General features: G+C 38.7%; 1 protein-coding gene across 3 annotated transcripts in view; it reads left to right on the top strand.

Moving 5' to 3' along the window:
* Positions 1-23319, top strand: part of LOC133522311 (cytohesin-1) — an 88247-nt gene that overhangs the window by 5068 nt on the left and 59860 nt on the right. The window contains exon 2 of one of the 3 annotated variants that reach the window (XM_061857607.1): positions 1301-1533. The exons of 1 other annotated variant lie outside the window; for it this stretch is intronic. In XM_061857607.1, the coding sequence (XP_061713591.1) occupies positions 1333-1533 (201 nt within the window). In that variant the 5' untranslated portion in view covers positions 1301-1332. Of the gene's footprint in view, positions 1-733; positions 873-1300; positions 1534-23319 lie in introns of those variants that run through there. One more of the 3 variants, XM_061857609.1, reaches the window with a different exon arrangement.

Below are 23319 nucleotides of genomic sequence, written 5' to 3' on the forward strand. Positions count from 1 at the left end.
ATTTTTATTATTTGTCTCATAAACGTTTTTGCGATATGTACATATAAATATGTTGACGGAAAACCGTTCCCCTGAGATTTATACCGAGTACTTATATTCTTTCTTCTTCCTTGCGTTGTCCCGGCATTTTGCCACGGCTCATGGGAGCCTGGGGTCCGCTTGACAACTAATCCCAAGATGTGGCGTAGGCACTAGTTTTTACGAAAGCGACTGCCATCTGACCTTCCAACCCAGAGGATAAACTAGGCCTTGTTGGGATTAGTCCGGTTTCCTCACGATGTTTTCCTTCACCGAAAAGCGACTGGTAAATATCAAATGATATTTCGTACATAAATTCCGAAAAACTCATTGGTACGAGCCGGGGTTTGAACCCGCGACCTCCGGATTGCAAGTCGCACGCTCTTACCGCTAGGCCACCAGCGCTTTTATACCGTGTACTTATATTGTTGTTATAAAATTATATTATTGTTCTACTTTGAATTGTACATAGACAGCTGCTTACTAAGGTAAGCTAACAAGAAGGCCATGTATGTACCTACGTCACTTTGGCGCTCAAAAGGGTTAACTCATTCATTGTAACGCCTTTTCGAAATACGGGTAATCGTAGTATTCTGAATCATCCATTTGTTTTTACGTTACCGATAACGCTAATTCAGGTGTGACAACCTTGTCGAAAACAAAGATAAGCATACGCATGTAGAGTTGTCAAAGTGCCAAGCGTCCGCAGCTATCTTCAGTATCGTGCGTTCCTTACGGGGAAGTGGCGCGTGGCGATGTGTTTACATGTGAGATTGCTTTGCGACGCGCTGTGGTGGCCGCTGCTGGCGCGGCTGGCCCGCGCTACCAGTACTTACGACGACGACTATGACCAGGTCTGTCTGTGCTTTCATCCATGTCTTCATTGCTATCATACGCTAGGTCATGCTTGTGCAATTATCTGTTGTTTATTTGTTAGGATTCTTCGCAATAAGCGCCTGTGCATTACTTTCTGGTAAGTTTTTGTTGTGCTTGACTTGCCCAACTCTCGGGTAATTTCCCCAACCGCACCATCAAGCTCACTCATTCGTTCGGTTTCATGCTTCTTGTGCAGTCTGTGGGTTTAATTGTGTTTATTCATTAGGATTCTTCATACACCGCTTCTTAAATCCATTGTTAGTTTGTTGTGCTTATATCTTTTTCTTGTGTCCTTTTACCAAGTGGCTTTCTGACTTACCAAACGTAATTTACCCATCCAAACCGGGGCGGCGAGGTCATCACATTATTTCCTTCGTTGCGTTTTCTAATCGTCCGTGGCTTTTAGGCGTTAGAAGCGTGTGATGCGCTCGTAAAGTGATGTTCATCAAAGCCGGGCCTCCGGCCGAGGAGGAGCGCCGGGGTTCGGTCTCCAACTGGTTTTCTTCACTACGGCGGGGCGGGCGACGGCGGCGCGATGAACCCTCGCCGTCCAACTACGGTTCCCTGGGCCGGCGTAAGGACACGCAGCCCCGCGGCAAGACCAGGTCTGCCTGGGACCTAACCTCTGTTTCTAGACTGGTCTGTAATGCTTTATTGCTTTCTTTTTTACTGTTACACTTTCTTTTCTATCAATATTTTCTATTCGCTCTTGAAGCGTAGGTATATACTTGAAATCTGTTTATTTATAAAGTAAGTCATTATCCAGAGTGGTTCAGAGCTTGTATTTAAAGCTGGCCTGTATTACATAGTGTATCTACTATTTTTCATGATCTATTCACAGCTTTACTGGAAAAGTGAGTGTAATCAATATATATCCGATCTAATCGAGGCGTAAATTATATATTCGAAAATTACTGAAAGAATTCTTGTATATTTCAAGCTTAGGTTACGCAAAATGTCACATTAGACGTACGTGGCGCCCGTAGACTTGGCACTGTTCCAGGCACGCTGCATCTATGACGCTCTCGCTGCGTTGGCGATTCCACTACATACCTAATTTATTTTTTACACAACCCATACAGTGTATGCTCTATCAATTTTAACTGCACATAGATTATAAAGTACTACACATACTAAAGCCGCCTGAATTAGGTATATGTAATTTTTTTATTTATTATTGGGAAACTTTAAAATAAATTGTAAAAAAATATCTCATTTGGAATACACAGTAGTGCAGAGGTACACGGAAAATTTGAATAGTCTTTTCCAGAACATATTACGATGTTCATTCTCGGTTATCTTCGTTTTAAGAAGTATTTTTGTTTGTAGTGCACGATACTCAGAATACCTACAGACCTATAATATGTTATAACATCAATGTCATTCTGAAGCTGATTGACGTAATGGCCTGTAGAACATTTTTGCTCGCAAACACAAGTTGTTTTCGCGTTATCAGTATCACTAGAACGGTCTGATAACGGCTGATACGCGGAAATCATCGCAAGGAACCCAACTGTGAAAACATTTAGCACTATTGAAAATATGTGAGTCATAGTCCTTCACATAGATGTGTATAACTGTATTTTTGAATGGAAGCCGGGTTTCGAACTCAAGATAGGACATGAACTTACAGATTTTATTATCGCTAAGATATTTATTGATAGTCTTATCAATGTAATTTGTTTAAATTGTAGGTACCTATTAAGAGTCCTTATTCCTACAGACGAGCGTATTTTGTAAAATGTTTCTTTTTGCATTCAAGATTACGACGTAACTATTAGTATTTATTCAAAAACTGGTAACGTACTTAAATAATCGTTTCCTAAACTAGCGGCTCCAACAGTTCAAATTTTCATTTTCTCTTTTAAACCTCTTTTTTAATGAGTTTTTTTGGGAGTCTTTTCCAAATTTTGCAGTGAGATGTGGCGTTTCGGTTCTCAATTTTGCTGTAAACAAGAATCATTTGGTACATGAATGACTACAATTTGATTCAACATATCTCGTACGAGGGGCTGGAATGATTAACAATCGAAGATTCATTTGAAAAAACTGATAAAATACCTTCCGAGTTTTCTTCATTTTTTTGGCGAAAACAGGGTTTTATTATATTTTTTTTCCGCAAATTGTACGCATATTTTGCTTTAAAAATAATATTATAGCAAACTGTAACTTTATGTTAACCTATAAAAAAAAAAAATCATAACTATGGGGCCTACATTGCCGTAAATTTATATTTTTTTAAAACACGTATAAATCACGCAGCAGCGACGCCCCGCTCTCAGTCCGCGCGGAGCGCGCTTAGAGGACGGACCTGTGCTCGATTGTCAGGCATTCGTTGCGATCGTAATCGGCTACGGAGTTCCGAGAAGTGCTATATACTGCGATTAGAAAATCTTAATAAAAGTTCATTTTTTACACTATGCTTAACAGACTCTCGCTTATTGATGGATTTTCAGTGGTCCTTTTTTTTATACTACGTCGGTGGCAAACAAGCTTACGGCCCGCCTGATGGTAAGCAGTATCCGTAGCCTATGTACGCCTGCAACTCCAGAGGAGTTACATGCGCGTTGCCGACTCTAACCCCCTCCCGCCCCTCGTTGAGCTCTGGCAACCTTACTCACCGGCAGGAACACAAAACTATGAGTAGGGTCTAGTGTTATTTGGCTGCGATTTTCTGAAAAACACATTTTTACTTGAAATTACGTTAGGGTTTGCATTTGCATTATTATTTTTGACCCGGATGAAGTCCAAGTTCTCATGACGGAATCAGGAGTTGGTCACCAGAACTCCTAATCTACTCATTATAATCCCATCGTGTTTGGGCTCAAAAGATTTGCCCTGACGAACACCATCGATCTAGATGAGGTCCAGGGTCTCATGATGGAGTCAGGAGTTGGTCACCAGGACTCTTAATCTACTTATCATAACGCCATCGTGTTTGGGCTCAATAGATTTGCCCTGACGAGCACCATCAATCTAGATGAGGTCCAGGGTCTCATGATGGAGTCAGGAGTTGGTCACCAGAACTCCTAAACTACTCATCATAACCTCATCGTGTTTGGGCTCAATAGATTTGCCCTGACGAGCATCATCAATCTAGATAAAGTCCAGGGTCTCATGATGGAGTCAGGAGTTGGTCACTAGAACTCCTAATCTACTCATTATAATTCCAACGTGTTTGGGCTCATGAGATTTGCCCTGACGAGCACCATAGATCTAGATGAGGCCCAGGGTCTCATGATGGAGTCAGGAGTAGGTCACTAGAACTCCTAATCTACTCATTATAATTCCATCGTGTTTGGGCTCAAAAGATTTGCCCTGACGAGTACCATCGATCTAGATGAAGTCCAGGGTCTCATGATGGAGTCAGGAGTTGGTCACCAGAACTCCTAAACTACTCATCATAACCTCATCGTGTTTGGGCTCAATAGATTTGCCCTGACGAGCATCATCAATCTAGATAAAGTCCAGGGTCTCATGATGGAGTCAGGAGTTGGTCACTAGAACTCCTAATCTACTCATTATAATTCCAACGTGTTTGGGCTCATGAGATTTGCCATGACGAGCACCATCGACCTAGATGAGGTCCAGGGTCTCATGATGGAGTCAGGAGTTGGTCACCAGAACTCCTAATCTACTCATCATAACTCCATCGTATTTGGGCTCAATAGAGTTGCCCTGACGAGCACCATCAATCTAGATCAGGTCCAGGGTCTCATGATGGACTCAGGAGTTGGGTCACCAGAACTCCTAGTCTATTCATCATAACTCCATCGTGTTTGGGCTCAAAAGATTTGCCCTGACGAGTACCATCGATCTAGATTAAGTCGAGGGTCTCATGATGGACTCAGGAGTTGGTCACCAGAACTCCTAATCTATTCATCATAATGGTATTTTGATGGTGCTTGTCGGGTTAAATCTATTGAGCCCAAACACGATGGAGTTATGATAAATAGATTACGAGTTCTGGTGACCAACTCCTGACTCCATCATGAGACCCTGGACTTCATCTAGATCGATGGTACTCGTCAGGGCAAATATTTTGAGCCCAAACACGATGGAATTATAATGAGTAGATTAGGAGTTCTAGTGACCAACTCCTGACTCCATCATGAGACCCTGAACATCATCTAGATTGATGGTGCTCGTGAGGGCAAATCTATTGAGCCCAAACACGATGGAGTTATGATGAGTAGATTAGGAATTATGGTGACCAACTCCTGACTCCATCATGAGACCCTGGACTTCATCTAGATCGATGGTACTCGTCAGGGCAAATCTTTTGAGCCCAAACACGATGGAATTATAATGAGTAGATTAGGAGTTCTAGTGACCTACTCCTGACTCCATCATGAGACCCTGGACTTCATCTAGATTGATGGTGCTCACCAGGGTAAATCTATTGAGCCCAAACTCGATGGAGTTATGATGAGTAGATTAGGAGTTCTGGGGAGTTCTGGTGACCAACTCCTGACTCCGTCATGAGACCCTGGACCTCATCTAGATCGATGGTGTTCGTCAGGGCAAATCTTTTGAGCCCAAGCACGATGGAATTATAATGAGTAGATTAGGAGTTCTGGTGACCAACTCCTGACTCCATCATAAGAACCTGGATGGACTTCATTCGGGTCATAAATAATAATACAAACCCTAACGTGATTTCAAATAACACTGAAACTCTATAGCACTAATGTGCGCAAACGATTGGCATCTTGACTAGGCAGCATGGGTGCGTAGCTACCATGCCAATCGATACGACAACGAAACACTATCTGTCTCTCTCTCGTACTAATATGCACAAACGATTGGCATCTTGGCTGGGCAGCATGGGTGCGTAGCCAACATGCCAAACGTTTACGATACGACAAGGAAACACTATCTGTCTCTCTATCGCACTAATATGCGCAATCGATTGGCTTCTTGGCTAGGTATCATGGGTGCGTAGCCAACATGCCAATCGTTTACGATACGACAACGAAACACTACTGTCTCTCTATCGCACTAATATAGGTACGCAAACGATTGGTATTTTGGCTAGGCACCAAGCAAGTGTGTGGCCAACATGCCAATCGTTTACGATACGACAACGAAACACTATCTGTCTCTCTATCGCACTAATATACTTTATTTATACCTGCAGTCATTTACTAACTTCTTCATTTTCCATTGGTGTGAAAGAGACATAATAAAGAGCAAGGGTTATAGTACACTCTGTAGTCTGTACACTTAGTAGTAGTGTACATAAAAAAAACTACTGTGCATATAAAATAAAATAAAGAGTGCCCATATGATATCATATAACACTAAAATTAATGTTGCTTGAAATTATATTGAAAACTATCAAGATTATTCTAGTCTGCATTGAAACGCGCGTCGCGTTGCCGGCGCTCGCGTACCGAGCGCCAACGCCATCTATCGAGCGTTATTTCGTGAAATCGGAGAACGCTCCAAGGATTAAGGGCTCTTAAATGAATGAGTGTCTGAATATACGTGAAACTATTGCATAAGATAATTTTCTTTGCAATACCACCGGGTAGACCCTAATAAGGAGAATTGCAATGAACGTAATATAACAAACATGGCGTTCTATATGGGTTCCTAGTTGACCACGGAATCCTAAAAAGGCAAGGTGCAAAATCTAGAACGAATTAAAATTAAAGGTGACCTGTTTCCACGAGGGCTCAAGCGGGACAGGCTGTTCTCTATTATATGTTTTCATATTCATGTGAACTTTGGCTAAATATGAGTTAGTCAGGGAAACATTTTTTTAAATATACATATATGAAAAAAGTTTCGCATATAACTTGTTATTTATTGTTAACGACCTTTGGATAGTGCAGAAATTGTACGTTGTTTAATGGAATCCGGACACTAATGTGTTTAATAGTGTTAAAGATATCCGAAGCGTTCGAGGAAGGCTGCACCCGACTACAAAGTGAAGCCGCATCCGCTAGTTAACAGGCCCAGTGTTGCGATTGCTATCATGTTTGACGAGCGCTCGACTCTAACTTGCATAGCTGTGACCTTAAGTTCCGAAACAAAACTGAGTACAGAAATAGATGTATATCAAAACCAATGTTTGGCAGCACGCAACGCAACAGTAGATACTAATCACGATGACATTCATAACATTCCTGTTACCGGGCACGGATGTTTGAAAGCAGGGAATACTAACTGATATCGAACCGACCCTTACGAACTGCTAAGAAAGGAAGGATATGATCTCATACGGGTCCCTGAGTTATTATATTTACGCTTGTCGTTGCTCTAGGATACACAAGTCCGGCACGTGCGGCAATGATTAGGTCAGGAGCTCAGGAGTAACAGCAAACGTACCCGGTCATTCAAGTGACAGCCTCCGTGCATAGACTAGCCTTCTATGACCGCTCGACTGTACTCGGCGACACGAATAACGCCAGCGGCTAAGCTGCGTTGATTATTACCTATATAGCTCACACACAGCGAGGGGACGGCGTGGACACAGTAACATAATAGCGCCCACTTGTTGCTTACCACTGTTTTACTGATCTCCTTGTTTGTATAGAGATTAAATAACGCCGGGATATATGAGCGCTAAGAAAATGTTTACTCTTCAATGCCCGCATACTTGTTGACTTTTCATTAAGTATGTGTTTTATATATTGGGTAATTAATAATCAAAGTTGCATATTAAACAATTTCATGCACAACTAGGAAAGCAAAAAATACTTCTATACTCGAATTGCAATACGTACCTTGTTCGTATGATTGAGGTCCTTATAATCCAATACATTACACATCTAGTACATTTATTGCATGCCAGTTAACGATGTTGGTAATAAGCCACATACTTATAATATTATATTGATACATGCAAATCCGTAGTGCGGATCAGGCTTCATAGTAATTACGAATCTACACACAATATAAGGTAAAAGTCCTAGTGCTCCACATGCTTATGTCCAATAGAAGACATCACCCTGCTGCTGTCACTTCTATTGACAGTGACTTAAGTTCAAAGATGACATGTTCTGGGACAGTGGTGAGCACTCGGACGTCATTTGGACGGGATGGGACACGGAACGAGGACGAGGACGTTGTGGCTATGTCATTATAAAAATATGACGTTTATAATGGCGTTCCCTCTGCTTTGTTCAAGTCGGTGCAAAGTTAGCCTAGTCAGACTTTATCTTAAATCATTATTAGTAGTAAACATTGGCAAATTAAGTAGGTATTGAAGCAAAACGCAAAGTAATATCAAAATATTGTCTGCTACGCGCTTAATTTACGAGCGAAGTTGCAAATTGTTTATCAAACAAGACAAACGACGATGGATCGGGTGTAACGAATGTCTACGGACAGATAATGGATGAGAATGCGATTGCTGTTGCAATCCTTTTGCAGCTGGAACGCGTTCTGTCTTGGTGAGCTAAAGGGGACAGCTAAACAGAGCTGACATCACAGAATAGACAGATGTGTTTCTCATAACGGCCATTATCATTGTTTACTGCGTATTGCAAATATTTGGACATAAAGCAATCAAATACCATGACCTATTTACGAAATGAATAGACACTACAGTGAATTCATGTTTCTGAAAAAACCTTTTATTGTTTTATTTAAATCTTTTATCGGAGTCTTACTTGCCGTATGCTCACAGATATTGTTCAAATTACAAACAGCCTAAACTAGTTTTCTCCAAGGCACTTACGGAAAACTAGTTTTAAAATAAATAGTGAAAACACTTTTTCACTGAGGCGATACGGAAAACTAGTTTTAACTAGGGACGCGTTCATTACAAAAGTTTAATTTTACTGTAACAAATTTCCAAAAAATAAATACGGAATACTAATCGTTAACATAGATTGGAAAACATCCTTGTACATATTTATTTGAAACTACCGTGTGAAAGTAATGCATTTGACTAGGTACTATGAATTCTTTCAACCATGGACACGTTCTAGTTAACTGAAAACGAAAAAAGAGTGTTTAAGCATAAAGTGTACTCTAAATAATCTCTACACATATTCGGCCCGATTCGAACTTTATGTGTATATAATATTGTTACCCAGCGCTATATATTGTAGATTTATCAGTAGGTAATCTAGTTTTCTGTGGACGATGGTGTTGGTCTCATATTTTATTATTCTTTGTATACTATTTCTACTGTTACTGTGTCTTGTCCCAAAAAAAGATAAGAAAAAGGTGACGTTTTGTTTAAAGAAACGTCACTTTTGACACTGACATAACCGATCCATATCGTATCTATACGTAATATTTGACGTATCTCAGTTTGAATCGGGTCGATTGAAGTGTTAATCGCTACGGTATGTCGGCACTATGTCATGTTGTATACTAACGTTAACAATGTTTGTACGACCCAATATTATGCACATGGTCCGAACAATGGCCGTCATATGGCGTCAATATAGTTTCATGTCCCATTATCTATACGATATTGTTTTTGTAATCAATTTATAGGAAGAAAGGCGACGAATGCATTGAAATTATTCAATCTCATTTAATCGTCTCTATTGAACCTTTATTGGTTGTTCCATTGTCAAGCATTAAATTTACTAACAAAAGATTTATATAATCATAAACCAATTTTAGGTACAGTATTTTACGATTACCTAGTACAAATTGCACGGTAATCAGTTTGCGTATTTTATATTGTCGTGAATTTTACGGCGGTACTTACTTCGTACAACCTTCGCAAATAAATTTCACAAAGAGGTATTTAGCTAAATCAGGTTAATAGTCTAAACCTAGCCACAATTCTTGTACGTGTACGTACATGTCGCGCGCTCGACCAGTACCTAGAGACAGTGCAGTTGGTGCTCCAATCGAATATCCTCAAAGACGGATCGAAACATGTCGAAGGTTTATTCAACTCATCATCGCTTTGAACAAACATACATTAGGATATCAAGATTTACACAGAAAGCGAAATCGTAAATGGAAATAAAAGATTTACAATTTCATTAACTCCCACAATAACTGATGTAGGAAATGAATGATGAAGCCACGATGATTACATTTTGTAAATCAAGAGGATCAAAGTAATTTAACTGATTGATAATTAAAAACAGCTGGCTTTTCCCAGCTCACAAAGCTGAAATCCAATCAACACGTAAAAGCTCGCCAGATTTGTTGTGTCGCTAGCTAGGAGTACATATACCATGATATTGGTTTTCTGATTCGAAGGCCCTTTTCAACTGTCATCCTATTTATTCAGGCAGCAAATACAGAAGCGTATTTACACCTTATATATTTGGCTTTCTGTTATTTTTTTGCTGCGATAGATTTTTTTATTCCTATCCGTACTAATATTAGGTATAAATGTGAAAGTAACTCTGTCTGTGACCTCTTCGCACGCTTGCTCGCTGGACCTATTTTGAAGAAATTTGGCCAGACGGTGCACGGGTTGTGACCAACCCGTGCACCGTCACTTCAATGAAATTATGATTTTTACTAGACACTAGCACCGTCTGGGCTATCAAAATCGCTGCCAACGTATCTTAATTGGTCTGATTCTATGGAGATAGTTTGAGGCCTATCATTCCACGAGGAATCATCATCATCATTCTACGGCGATGACGTCGCGGGCAGGAGCTATTAATTCTTGATTACCTATTTGTATAGGGTTAGGGTCCATTTCATTCTTGAGTTAAGAAGGAAGTTGCTTTGCGATCGTAGCGAATGAACGGTACTTTTTCTATGAAATTCCATTTCGGGAGAAAACGTTTTCCACTAACTAAATCTTAACAAATCACGTTGATTTTTATGTCGATCACTTCAGCATAATATATTCTAAATTTATAGGTTTCGCTTTAAAAAAGTATTTTTTTTATATTGCAAATTTTGAAAAAAAAAGGAAAACCTATAAACCTCGTTTTTCATTGTGTCAATGACATACTAAACAAACATGGAGAATGGAAAATATTTAGAAATGGAAAAACGGTTTCTCTTTTTGTATAGACGACCACGTGGTACTTCCCTCTTCCCTCTTAAGCTGCTACGAAAATTGTGAGCCTGGTTTCTGTATAAGTGCGATTTTAACAAGTCAACACATTTTTTAGCATATTATCTGTTATATCTCAGTAATTTAATATTTTTGGCGAATCTGTATGGATAAACAAACGTCTCGATTACCTTGTTTATATTTAATATTTAATATCCTTCAGCAAATGTTTGATATTAATCATGTTTACCCAGCTATTATACTAGGAGCTCAGGGGTCGGATTCCCTTTGCTGCCGGCTTAACTTAATTCAGGCATTAACCTACTGTTGGCTTTAATAAGCGAACTTCGCAGAATGACGGCCATATTTTACCTTAAATAGGTTGTGTTTATTAAAAGTTCACGAACCCGCATTATAATTGAAGCAATTATGTTTAAAGGGAAGTGTTTTATAGGTAAATAAGAAACGCAGAGAAGTGGATCCAGGATTTTGGTTCGGTAGGCACTTGGAAACATAACACTGGGTAAGGCACCCTAAGTTCGTGGAGGTACTGAGATGTTTTGTGGGCTCGAGGCCTTTACTCCCCCTCCCCTCTAAATCTGCCGCTAATAAAAATATCGGTTAAGTATAGGTTTCAGAATCAGTCGCGCAGAGGAGCGACTGATTTCAGAATCAGTCGCTCCTCAATAAATTTTGAGGCCGAAATTTTGGCAGGTACTTTTTTAACCTGTATTTTATACCTGCCTAACCTAACCCAACTTTATATGTATGTTTTATTCCAGTATTATTAAATCCGCGACACAAGTTTTTATTGCGAAGGCTGTTGAAAGTTAAACCTCGTTATCGACCACATCTAGTTTCCAACTGTAGTAGCAATGCTATTGACTCCGCACCCTCTGGCGGTATATAAAAGTTCACACAAAAGACGCGGTCATGCATGCATGACTCCGAGCCATTTCCTTTCGTGCATTTGCTGTAGATTTGTTTGGAAAATACATAGATTTCTGTCGTATTCAATTTGAAGTAGAAATAGAATTTGATGTTTGTGGCCTTCAGGCTGTATTATGCATCGGTATCGAAGTCTGCAACTACTTGTATATTTTGGTTGCATAAACAAAAGTTCCCATATTGGTAGGATTGCCATACGTCCCGTATATACGGGACTGTCACCGTATTTAAATATCGCATCCCATATTTTTTCCCGTCCTTTATCTTTATACCGAAGTTAGGATTTTACATACAGGTCACAGATGTAGGTACTTGTCTAGACTGTGCTTACCAGCTTTCAGATTATTATTTAATTAATCAATTGACGTAATACATGGCATTGACGTCATATCGTATACTCGTACAACCCTAAAAACGTTTTACCAAACCTTAACTTACAAAAGTGGACAGTCGATCACAAATGGTTAGAAACATTAGTTTCTAATTTTACCTCGTATTTTTAGTCTCTAGAATAAAATTCTACAAAATAGAGTAGGTATGCCGATAAGTTAAACCTATAACTTGACCCCATGAGACGGGGGTTAAAAGTTTATTGAACCGACTAATAATAGTAATCATAAATAGCACTGACGTCATTCAATGGAAAACCGTCAAATTTTCCATCCTGCCTAATGTTAACGTAACATCAACTACAGATTGTTTGAACATTCGTTCCTAATATTATGGTGTATTTTTAGACCTACGGAGTACGGTATATTTTTACGAAGCAAACCCTGGCATATAGTTTCACTTTTAAATAATTAAAATTAGCTCATTACCGTTGGGACTTTAGATCCGTTCTTGAAGTCGAGGCCAAAGATATGTTTATACTAGTGCTTCTTATTCCATTGTGTTAGGGCGTTAATTGTATACATATCTTTGACATCGTCCGTGCTAGCTCGGTTATGGTAGCCGCCATCTAAAACTAAATAAATATTGCTGGCGTTTGGCTTGGCAAATGAGACTATGGACTGCCCTCGCTGCAATCGTTATGGGAATTGAGATTTTAATCTCTTGCTTGTTCGACCTGATTTTATGGAAGAATTGCCACCCTAATCCAAAGATAAGGCGTGCCTATAGTTTTAATCGTAAATAAAAATAAAACTGCTAGAAAATTCGAGCAGTCAAGAGTAAAAATGACCACAACGGTGAACTGTTTTTATCGTTTCATGATCAGCGTTTTATTTAAGACAGCTTTTATGTGTTGTAATTTGGATTAATCAACATATCAATGACAAGGACGGACGCTTAGCACGAGGAATTTCATACAACTGACCCGCCTGTTTCTGTCTCTATCGCTCGCGCGTAATTATATTGCTGTCACGCCCATGATGACGGCGGTCAACGACACTGTGCGAGTGGGGTAGCAATATAATTATGTGCGTGCGATTGAGATAGGAACAGGCGGTACGAAATTCCTCGTGCTTACGTCTTTTCTTAAATTAATGGTAGATACTTCCTTCATGTTAGTATTTTGAAGAACTGTTCAAGAAGTTACCTAGTTAGAGTTAACTATTACAAATATATTGATGTTGACATTTTTGACCTATCTACTCTATTGCGGTGTAAAGAATAATAAAAACGACAAACACAAACTGTATTAAGGTAGAGCGCAGTGAGACAGTTGCATAAATCTCAATCAGCTGAATTTGTCCCGGTTCTGAGTAATGTTACAGTTTAAACGGGCGTGGAGGATCGAATCGAGGTGACCTTAGACATCTATCCTCATCTTGCGTCACTTGCCTATGTTCTGGACCGGCACAAACTAAAATTAACTACAGTAGATACGCCACTCGAACAAAACGGTAATCTATTAGCACCTATACTAACCTAAGCTAACAATTAGTTTATAGTATAGTTTAAAAGTTTAACAAATTATCAGTTCGCAGACAACGCTATGAAGATGCATTTAATCACAGATACATATTTTAGTAGATTACTAATAGGTCTTGACGCTCCATCAACACCTTTTGTTTATCCAATGTAACACCTCCCCTATTAGCCGCCCACAAATAAAAGCTTGCCATGATAAATGCATAATTGCTTTGTGAAAATAAAGATTCTAAATACAATTGGATGGAAGGTCTATTTGTACACCAAATCCCATATTACATTTTTTGCTCCTTATGACCTCAGGAATTCGTGGTTAAAATCTGTCGGCTTTTACCAGCCCACGGTGTAGACTTCTGGGCGGCTAGATGTTAAATAAAGTTGAAAAATGTATACTGTACAACTAGCGAATCTGATCGCTCTTCCAACTGAGTCACCAGCAGTTAGTCAGTGCCATCAGTAGCGAAGAGTGATTTCAATAGTAAGAAAAGTTCAGGAGTGGCATATCTGCTTTAGCATTAAGTAATCTTTCGAAGCGTTTAACGTGTGTGCTAATAGTGTTTATTAGCTCCACCATTGCGTGACACGGCACAGGTGAAGAGCATGCTGTACATATTGTCACACAGTCGCGAATCTTCCCGTGATCCACTTCAACTCACGCAATGTTAAACGAGGTCACTAAAGTGATTTCATGGAAATATCTGACTCCTATTAGCGTGTATAATAAAGACTAGCGACCCGCCCCGGCTTCCCACGGCTTCACAAAATCTAAACATACACCTAAACCTTCCTTGAGAATCACTCTATTGATAGGTGAAAATCGCATGAAAATCCCTTCAGTAGTTTTCGAGTTCTTCGCAAACATACATACACACAGGCAGACGCGGCGGGCAACTTTGTTTTATAAGGTGTGGTGATGATTCAAGTAATACCTTAGTACGGATATTGTAGTGCCAATGTACGTTGTGCGCACGGCATATCTTTATACGCATCTATGTGTGTGTGCAACTGTGCCAAGTACAGCTTCCTTAAGGCAGTCAGTTGACAATATTTTAGCGTTGGTCTACTGAATTTGACTTTGGTTTAACCATGATGACGAGTTACAAGAAACAGTTGTAATTTACCAAAATACACAATAAGACACACAGCCACACACAACAACACAATTAGCTATATAACTGACACAATAAGAGTAACGAGCATGTTTTACATATTGTCATTCATAAATCTTCCCGTGATCCAAATCTACTCGCGTAATTCTAAAACGAGGCCACAAACGTAATTTCGTGAAAATAAAATATCTACAATCCCAATTAGCGGGAGACGTACAATAAAGATGCTTTGAATTTTATGATTTCACACAGTTTCGTTAAATGCGAAATACCTTGATATTTTTTAATTGTTCGGATGGTACGAATTATTTAATGATATGATATTTTTAGGCTATGAATATGCGGCTTAGCCTGTCTGATACTAACCAGCATATTTTTAATCTAGAAAGAGACAATCGACAGATTACTGATAGGTACCGGTATTACATAGATATAAATTGAATGAAGTAATTAATGACATATTTTATTTTATGATGTCCCGATGTTCTTTTTTAACCTGGGTCTTAAATAAATAAATAAATATTATAGGACATTATTACACAAATTGACTAAGTCCCACAGTAAGCTCAATAAGGCTTGTGCTGAGGGTACTTAGACAACGATATATATAATATATAAATATTTATAAATACTTAAATACGCAGAAAACACCCATGACTCAGGAACAAATATCCATGTTCATCACACGAATAAATGCCCTTACCAGGAGTTGAACCCGGGACCATCAGCTTCGTAGGCAGGGTCACTACCCACTAGGCCAAACCGTTCGTCAAGATCTTATAATTATACTATGCTATGCTGCTCAATTCTCCCGATTAAGGTATACTTGTAGTACTGTTTGCAGATCTCGGCCATTATCACGAAATATTGAAATAATAAAAATATCTATATCATCGGTATTACTATTGTAAAATAGGACAATGCAATAAGTACACCCTCTGACCTAGTACAAATGCCCAATAAATGGGTCACGTGGCAAACGTCTGAAGTTAGGAAACTCTACAGGGTGTCCCAGAAATCGACGTCAAGCCGTGAATGGATGATAGACCAAGTTATAACAGTTATCAGAAAAATACAAAAAAAAATCTATCTCATGTTCTTCAAAAATTATGGTCACTTTAAAAATTTACTAGAAAATTCACACCCTGTAATGGTCTCTTAACTGTTATTAATTACAAATTCCATAATTTGTAATTTTTATTATTATTATGTAATCTTGAATAATGCTTCTGTAGATTTTTGCCTAAAACTGAAAACCAACTCCTCCTACTTGGAAGGAAATTAAACTTTTACGAAATCAAATTATTCAAATTTACTATTTCGCCTAACTTTAACTGACTGTACTGAAAAAAAAATGTACTACGCCAGTTTGGCAAGTAACGTTAAAAATTGGCGCATTTAATAAGAATTCAAAAATGGTATAACACTTGCTAGAATACGTTTTCAATAATTGGTCAAGTTTTTTTTTTGTAAAGAACTCCAGTTTTGACCATAATTTTCATACTACCTTAAAATGATTTTGGCTTACTTAAAGCTTTGCTAAACTTCGTTTCAAGGTCGAGAGAGACGGAGAAAGTCATTTTACGAAGTGTGAGCGAGACAGAGCGACGCCACCCTTATCAAAGATGAAACGGATAGATAAAATAACCGACGAGTGCGAGTGGGACAGCAGTGTTATTATTCTGTTGTGCAACCGCAGACGCTCACACAAACAAGTCAGTACGTTATGATAATGACTCAATGTTTTTACTTTAAGTCGGGATCAGTTTTCCCATCTTAGAAAAATGAAATAAAACAAAATATCAGATTTAAATTTATTTTTTTACAATAGTAAATGTTCAAACAGCTTCCCTTAGACGGCAATGCACGCACGACATCTTCTTAAAAATGATCTGGTTATTTTCCGGGCAAATCTTCCCCTATTTACAAATTCAACCGCTTCCGTTATTCTTTCCCGCAGCTCGGCTAAATTCTCTATTGTTTTTGTGTAAACTTTCTCTTTGACCGCTCCCCAGTAAAAAAAATCCAGGGGATTTAAATCAGGCGAACGGGGTGGCCACAAAATTGTCCCTGCGCGCCCTATCCACCTGAGCGGGTATTCTTCATCAAGATGTTCTCTTACCAAACGGGCATAATGCGCTGGGCAGCCATCTTGCTGGAACCACATTTCCCTGATCAACAACAGATCTGGTAAAGTATTCTGAAGAAAATCCAAATAAACTTCGCCATTCAAAAACATTAACATTCAAAACGTTGCACAACAGAATAATAACACTGTTGTCTCACTCGCACTCGTCGGTTATTTTATCTATCCGTTTCATCTTTGATAAGGGTGGCGTCGCTCTCTGTCTCGCTCACACTTCGTAAAATGACTTTCTCCGTCTCTCTCGACCTTGAAACGAAGTTTAGCAAAGCTTTAAGTAAGCCAAAATCATTTTAAGGTAGTATGAAAATTATGGTCAAAACTGGAGTTCTTTACAAAAAATAAAACTTGACCAATTATTGAAAACGTATTCTAGCAAGTGTTATACCATTTATGAATCCTTATTAAATGCGCTAATTTTTAACGTTACTTGCCAAACTGGCGTAGTACATTTTTTTTTCAGTACAGTCAGTTAAAGTTAGGCGAAATAGTAAATTTGAATAATTTGATTTCGTAAAAGTTTAATTTCCTTCCAAGTAGGAGGAGTTGGTTTTCAGTTTTAGGCAAAAATCTACAGAAGCATTATTCAAGGTTACATAATAATAATAAAAATTACAAATTATAGAATTTGTAATTAATAACAGTTAAGAGACCATTACAGGGTGTGAATTTTCTAGTAAATTTTTAAAGTGACCATAATTTTTGAAGAACATGAGATAGATTTTTTTTTGTATTTTTCTGATAACTGTTATAACTTGGTCTATCATCCATTCACGGCTTGACGTCGATTTCTGGGACACCCTGTATATTATATCGTTTCCCTCTCGAAGGGTACTTCAACGGGAAGGGAATAGAAACCCGGCCTTCGATCTACGATTCTACACCGTTCGCGGTTTAGAGCACCACTTAAGTTTAACAACTACCGCAAGAATTGTGCTACGGACATATAAACTAAAGCATTTAAAACGGTTTAAAGATAACTGCGATAGCTTACCTGCAGCCATAAAGGATATCCTTCGCAGAATGCAGGTTCAGAATTTTTCAATAATTTCAACAAGTCTTTTCTTTTACTAAATATACCTCTAGGTATATTGAAGATGTTTATTGAAAAAAAAACCGACAACAAAAAATAATCGCCTCGAAAATGTTTACACATCTTAGAAATCTAAACTTATAATCTAAAACAAAATCGTTCTTTTCTTTCAACCTGTATGCTGTTTTCTTCATTAGCACAAGGTTTCTTTGTAAGATAACTGTTACCTGATATTATCATAAAAAAAACCGAAAATAGTTTTTTTATAGAATAGGTAGAGTACCAGGTCTAACTTGGTCACCTTTCAGACATTAGAGTTAGACGGGCAGACCGTAAATTTATTTTTTGAATATTTTTTGGTACTTGATTGGCATTCTTTACATACGGGAAATATACCATAATAAAAACAATCACGTAGGAAAGATCCAATACCTATTATAAATATTAATGTTATTAATAAACATTTACCCTTGTTTATTTCTGTTAACATAAACTCACTGGAGAAAGTATTCAGTCATCATTCATCAACATTAAATGCTTCGAATACCCTCTTTAAAGTTTAATGACAAATAAAATGTCTATTAATGTTACATCGGCGTCATTTGTTTTGATAAATATCGCCCTTAATGTTTAAAAGATGTTATACAAATCAATTTGTTATAGATGTATAGCTTTCTTTATGTTTTATGTTAAACAGATGTTATATAATTTCTTATCTCTATTTAAGGACAATACACATAGACTAACATGATACTAAACCATATGTTAGCATCTAATTACTTTTCTAAATATAATGCACTCAGCCTTACAGATATCGTTTCTGACATGCTAGCATGAGTTGCGTTCTCACGCGCGACTCCATACATCGAGCGCGACATCAAGTATGGATTTGCGCTCGAGAACGCAACTCATGCTAGCTAGTCTGGTTAAAAAACTCACTTGTGACACTTACTTACTCCGTTGACTCAGCGACTCAAAATGAGACTTGGCCTCCGACACAATACAGCGCCACTTTTCTCGGTACACTGATAGAACAAATTCAGATCAATCTCATAACCTGTTATTACAATCAGAAAACGCCTCCAGATGTCTTTATTTTATTATAAACCCCATCAACGATAGACTCATTGGCCCTTTCACCCAAGGTACCTAGTGAAACTAGTGAAAGTAAAAGAGGGTAAAGATATATTTGTATAGTAGCCTCTTCCTTCGAGCGATCTAAATCACATTAATTAGCAGTTCGCATCTGTTTAATTAAACGTAGTACGCATACGCACTAATGTGTACGGGCTCTTACAGCGCAGCATTGGAACTACTGTTTCAATTCTAAGTATAGCTTCATGCAGCAGATGGCATTAAGACCGGGAACCAGAAATAGCAGTCATTAAGGAGGGGGGGTGTTGACCTTGCCGGGGGGACAAGTCTGCTGTGACTCACCAACTTGTTTCGCGAGAAAGTCGGGTTTGTTTAGCTCATTATGACAAAAGTTAACGATATTTGAGACGTTATCGAATTAACTTGTCCGTGGTAAAACCAATAATCTTATAAAGGTATTTTTTTTACTTTATTTAAAGATCTTTTTGAGTAGGATGCAAACTCAGGACTAAATTCTAGGATATCGGTCCGATTATTTTAACTTAACCAATGGCAGTTTCTGTTGTTTTCCTTAAATTTAATTTATAATTAGCCTGGTGTCTTTTGTCTAAGAGCGGCCCATTTACACACTGTTTTGTTATATTAGCAAATCCAACTTCCACATATAGAACACACCTATGTCCTGATTTAATGATTTTACGTCACCACTTTAATCTAGGTTAATGCTATCGATTCCAATGCCAATCGCGGTTTGGCAAATTGATAGCCAAGATCGTCTGATTACACAGATATATGAATAGACCACGACAGATATTTTGGTCTATCCCAATTAACATCCTAAAGCAATTTGCCCGACATTTATGTAACTTCCACAAAATGCCAACTACGCTAGTTTGAAAAATTACCGATAATGACGTTTCATTTGATGATAATATTACACGTGCCATAACTACAGTGTTTAGTTTAAATGTCAAACTAATAGTTATATGATGTAACTGTTACGTCTGTACATCACGTATAGAATTCGACAGAATGCCTGCATTACGAGTGTTTTGCAGGTTTCCTACTATTGCGAGCCAGCCACTATTAGTAAGAATGCCATTAGTGCCATTATATTATTTATTTATTTATTTTATTTTATTTTTTTATGGCAACAAACAGTCATTACATCAAAAGATACAATAAACGGACTACGGAGAAGACAAACAGTGCCGAAACATTTTTCAAGTTATACTTACTACAAATATTACTATTGGTCGTATAAATATGTATTCAACATATTCCAAATATTCGACGAATCGATGTTCAATATTTCAACTAGGATTTTGTTGTACCATATCATTTCTGTACACAATAGCATAAATGATATTGCGCCGAACATTGTTTTACATAATTACTATAGCCAAAGCATACAATGATGCAATATGTAAACAACATATAGCTCATCCCATAATCCTTTGATTGTTTTACACAGAACAGATTGAATCTGCGCGTCTGCCAAGCGAGCACGGTCACTGACTCTGACTGGTTCCACTTGCATTTTAAAACGAAACGACAAAAAATCACAACATGTACGATACGCGGGTCATTCTCCTTGTGAGAGGTTTAATTTCTTGAATTTATAGATGTATGAAGAGGGATTTTAGATAAGTTATGAATAAAAATTCTAGATATTAGTAATTTTTGTTTGTAGTCAAGTGACATAAGGTCAGTGTGGAGAAGACCGTCTATTAGGTAAGTACATAAGGTCAGTAAGACAAGCTCTTTTATCGCTTCTAACTCTTGCGTTTGTATACATACTCCACTTCACTTACAGAAGGTTGGTAGAGCAGAAGGAGCGAAGTTTTTCCTCTCCTACTGTATCTGAGCGAAATAAGTATACAAATACAAGATTTCTTGCCCTATTGTCTTCTCAATCAACATTTTATATGCCGGTCTTCGCCACATTGATCTTACTTACAAATATAAATTCTATTTTACAATTATTACACAAATACATTTCGTCTTAGAATAAACTTTCAAGTGTGCTAAAATCAAAACACAAGTAAAAAAAAACATAAGAAACTTAATACTAGATTACAGGACGATATTATAACAATTACTAATTACACAATTAACAAAAAATTCAGGTCTTTACTACTATCCTAACCTAAATAACACCCTATACTAGAAATTCACCCCACGACCCCCCCGACGCAAAAGTACCCATGACACTCGCCGCGTTGCCACGTTGAACGGCTATGGATAATCTTTGCATCAGGAAGGTCCCTGAGCGAGGATCCAACCCTCTCTCTCGCATGCGTCTCCCCACTTCCTCGAAAAAGGCCTTGGCCTCGGCACACCAGCACCCGGCGGTTTCTACAGCAAGCGGGACAAATAAATAGTTCGCAAGGACCTCATATTTCTCCCGCTTGCGAACCGCAGCCAACTCGGCCGCTGCCCCTGCCATCCTCACCGTACGGCCAATATGCGACGCCGCGAAAGTGCTGACACACGTTGCGTCCCACACTAAACATTTCCCCTTCTCCCAAGGAACCAACGTCAACCCATCAGGTCTCTTCCCATCAGAGCGACTGAGGCCCGGAGGTTCCAGCACGCACGGGACGTTTGCAGAAACTAGCGCTCTCCGCACGATATCATTAAGCGCGTGGTGCCGCGGAAACCTCCCTGCACACCGACCACAACTCAACGCGTGATGACCTTGACTTACAATAACATAATCATCTCTCAATTGTATGCGACCAGTTGATATTGGCTAACCCAATGGAAAGCCCAGGCGCGTATTAGTTTTGCTCCAGTAACAGGCCTCACTTTTTGATCCGAATACCTATAACGTGCCCAGGTGGCCACATTCCTGTTTCAGCATCAACAAACATGGAATTTCTGATTTGAACACTGTATCGTATCACCCATGTTTATGTTGAATAGAATATTCGAACGCACGATTTACATAAATCAATAGCTCCCATTGTTCGGATTATTTGACGATAGATATTATATTCGGGAGCCCTTCAAAGTTTGGAAATTAATTTTCTTTCAGGCTTCTTTCATTTCCCTCCACAAGTTTGCCAAATCACGCTCTTGTTTAATAATTTCGTGAAGATTTTTCTAAGTGATTTCTCTTGTATCCGGTTCGGTTGGGACTGGAACTGGTCTGGTGAGTTGACACGACATGGGCATATAGCAAGGCGTTCTCTTTCTGAGAATTACTTGTTTCCACTTCCTAGACCGCTCTAATATTGACGGGGAGATCAATTAATTTATAATAAACTTGGTTGCGACTGTAATGTTATGAAAATATGTTTGGAATAAAATAAAATAAATAAAAATAAAATAATTTATAAGTGGCTTGTAATATTATTTAGTAATTATTCACACACAACACTCCTCATCTTAGCGCGTTCGGTTGCTCTCTAACGATATTTGAGAGACACTAGGTCTTAGGATTAGGCTGCTGTAAAAAGAACACTTACACAACTTGACTATCAGAGGTTCATAAGCTATCAGAATACCTTATACTCGACCCGACTAATACACACTTGCAGAGCACATCAAGTGGTTGCCCATTGATTGATTCATGGGTGATTCTAGCAAATGAGTTATGGCTTTATCGAGGTCACCATCGGGCGACCCAAAAGTGGACATCAGGTGGTCATCGAGTCACCTTGACACTGACCGTGTGCCGACCTCATAACCCTGAACGTAAATGTACTCGGTAGCCTGAGGGTATCCTTGAATTACGAAAAGTTTCGCTTCGTGCTGACTTTTCTAATATACCAAAACTTGGATATTCTCAGTCTGCAATGAAATGTCCCTCGAAATGTCGCACGTGCTCAGAATATTCTAACGCGGTCGGGAGATTCGGAAAAAAGTCAGATAACAATCATTTCACGGATATTCACCGATTAGTTAGTAGCTCTTACAAACGGAAGCTAACTACGTGCCTGACGTGTAATTCATGGGTGATTCTAGCAAATGAGTTATGGCTTTATCGAGGTCACCATCGGGCGACCCAAAAGTGGACATCAGGTGGTCATCGAGTCACCTTGACACTGACCGTGTGCCGACCTCATAACCCTGAACGTAAATGTACTCGGTAGCCTGAGGGTATCCTTGAATTACGAAAAGTTTCGCTTCGTGCTGACTTTTCTAATATACCAAAACTTGGATATTCTCAGTCTGCAATGAAATGTCCCTCGAAATGTCGCACGTGCTCAGAATATTCTAACGCGGTCGGGAGATTCGGAAAAAAGTCAGATAACAATCATTTCACGGATATTCA

The sequence above is a fragment of the Cydia pomonella genome, chromosome 10 (genome assembly GCF_033807575.1).
Source record: "Cydia pomonella isolate Wapato2018A chromosome 10, ilCydPomo1, whole genome shotgun sequence".
Taxonomy (NCBI): domain Eukaryota; kingdom Metazoa; phylum Arthropoda; class Insecta; order Lepidoptera; family Tortricidae; genus Cydia; species Cydia pomonella.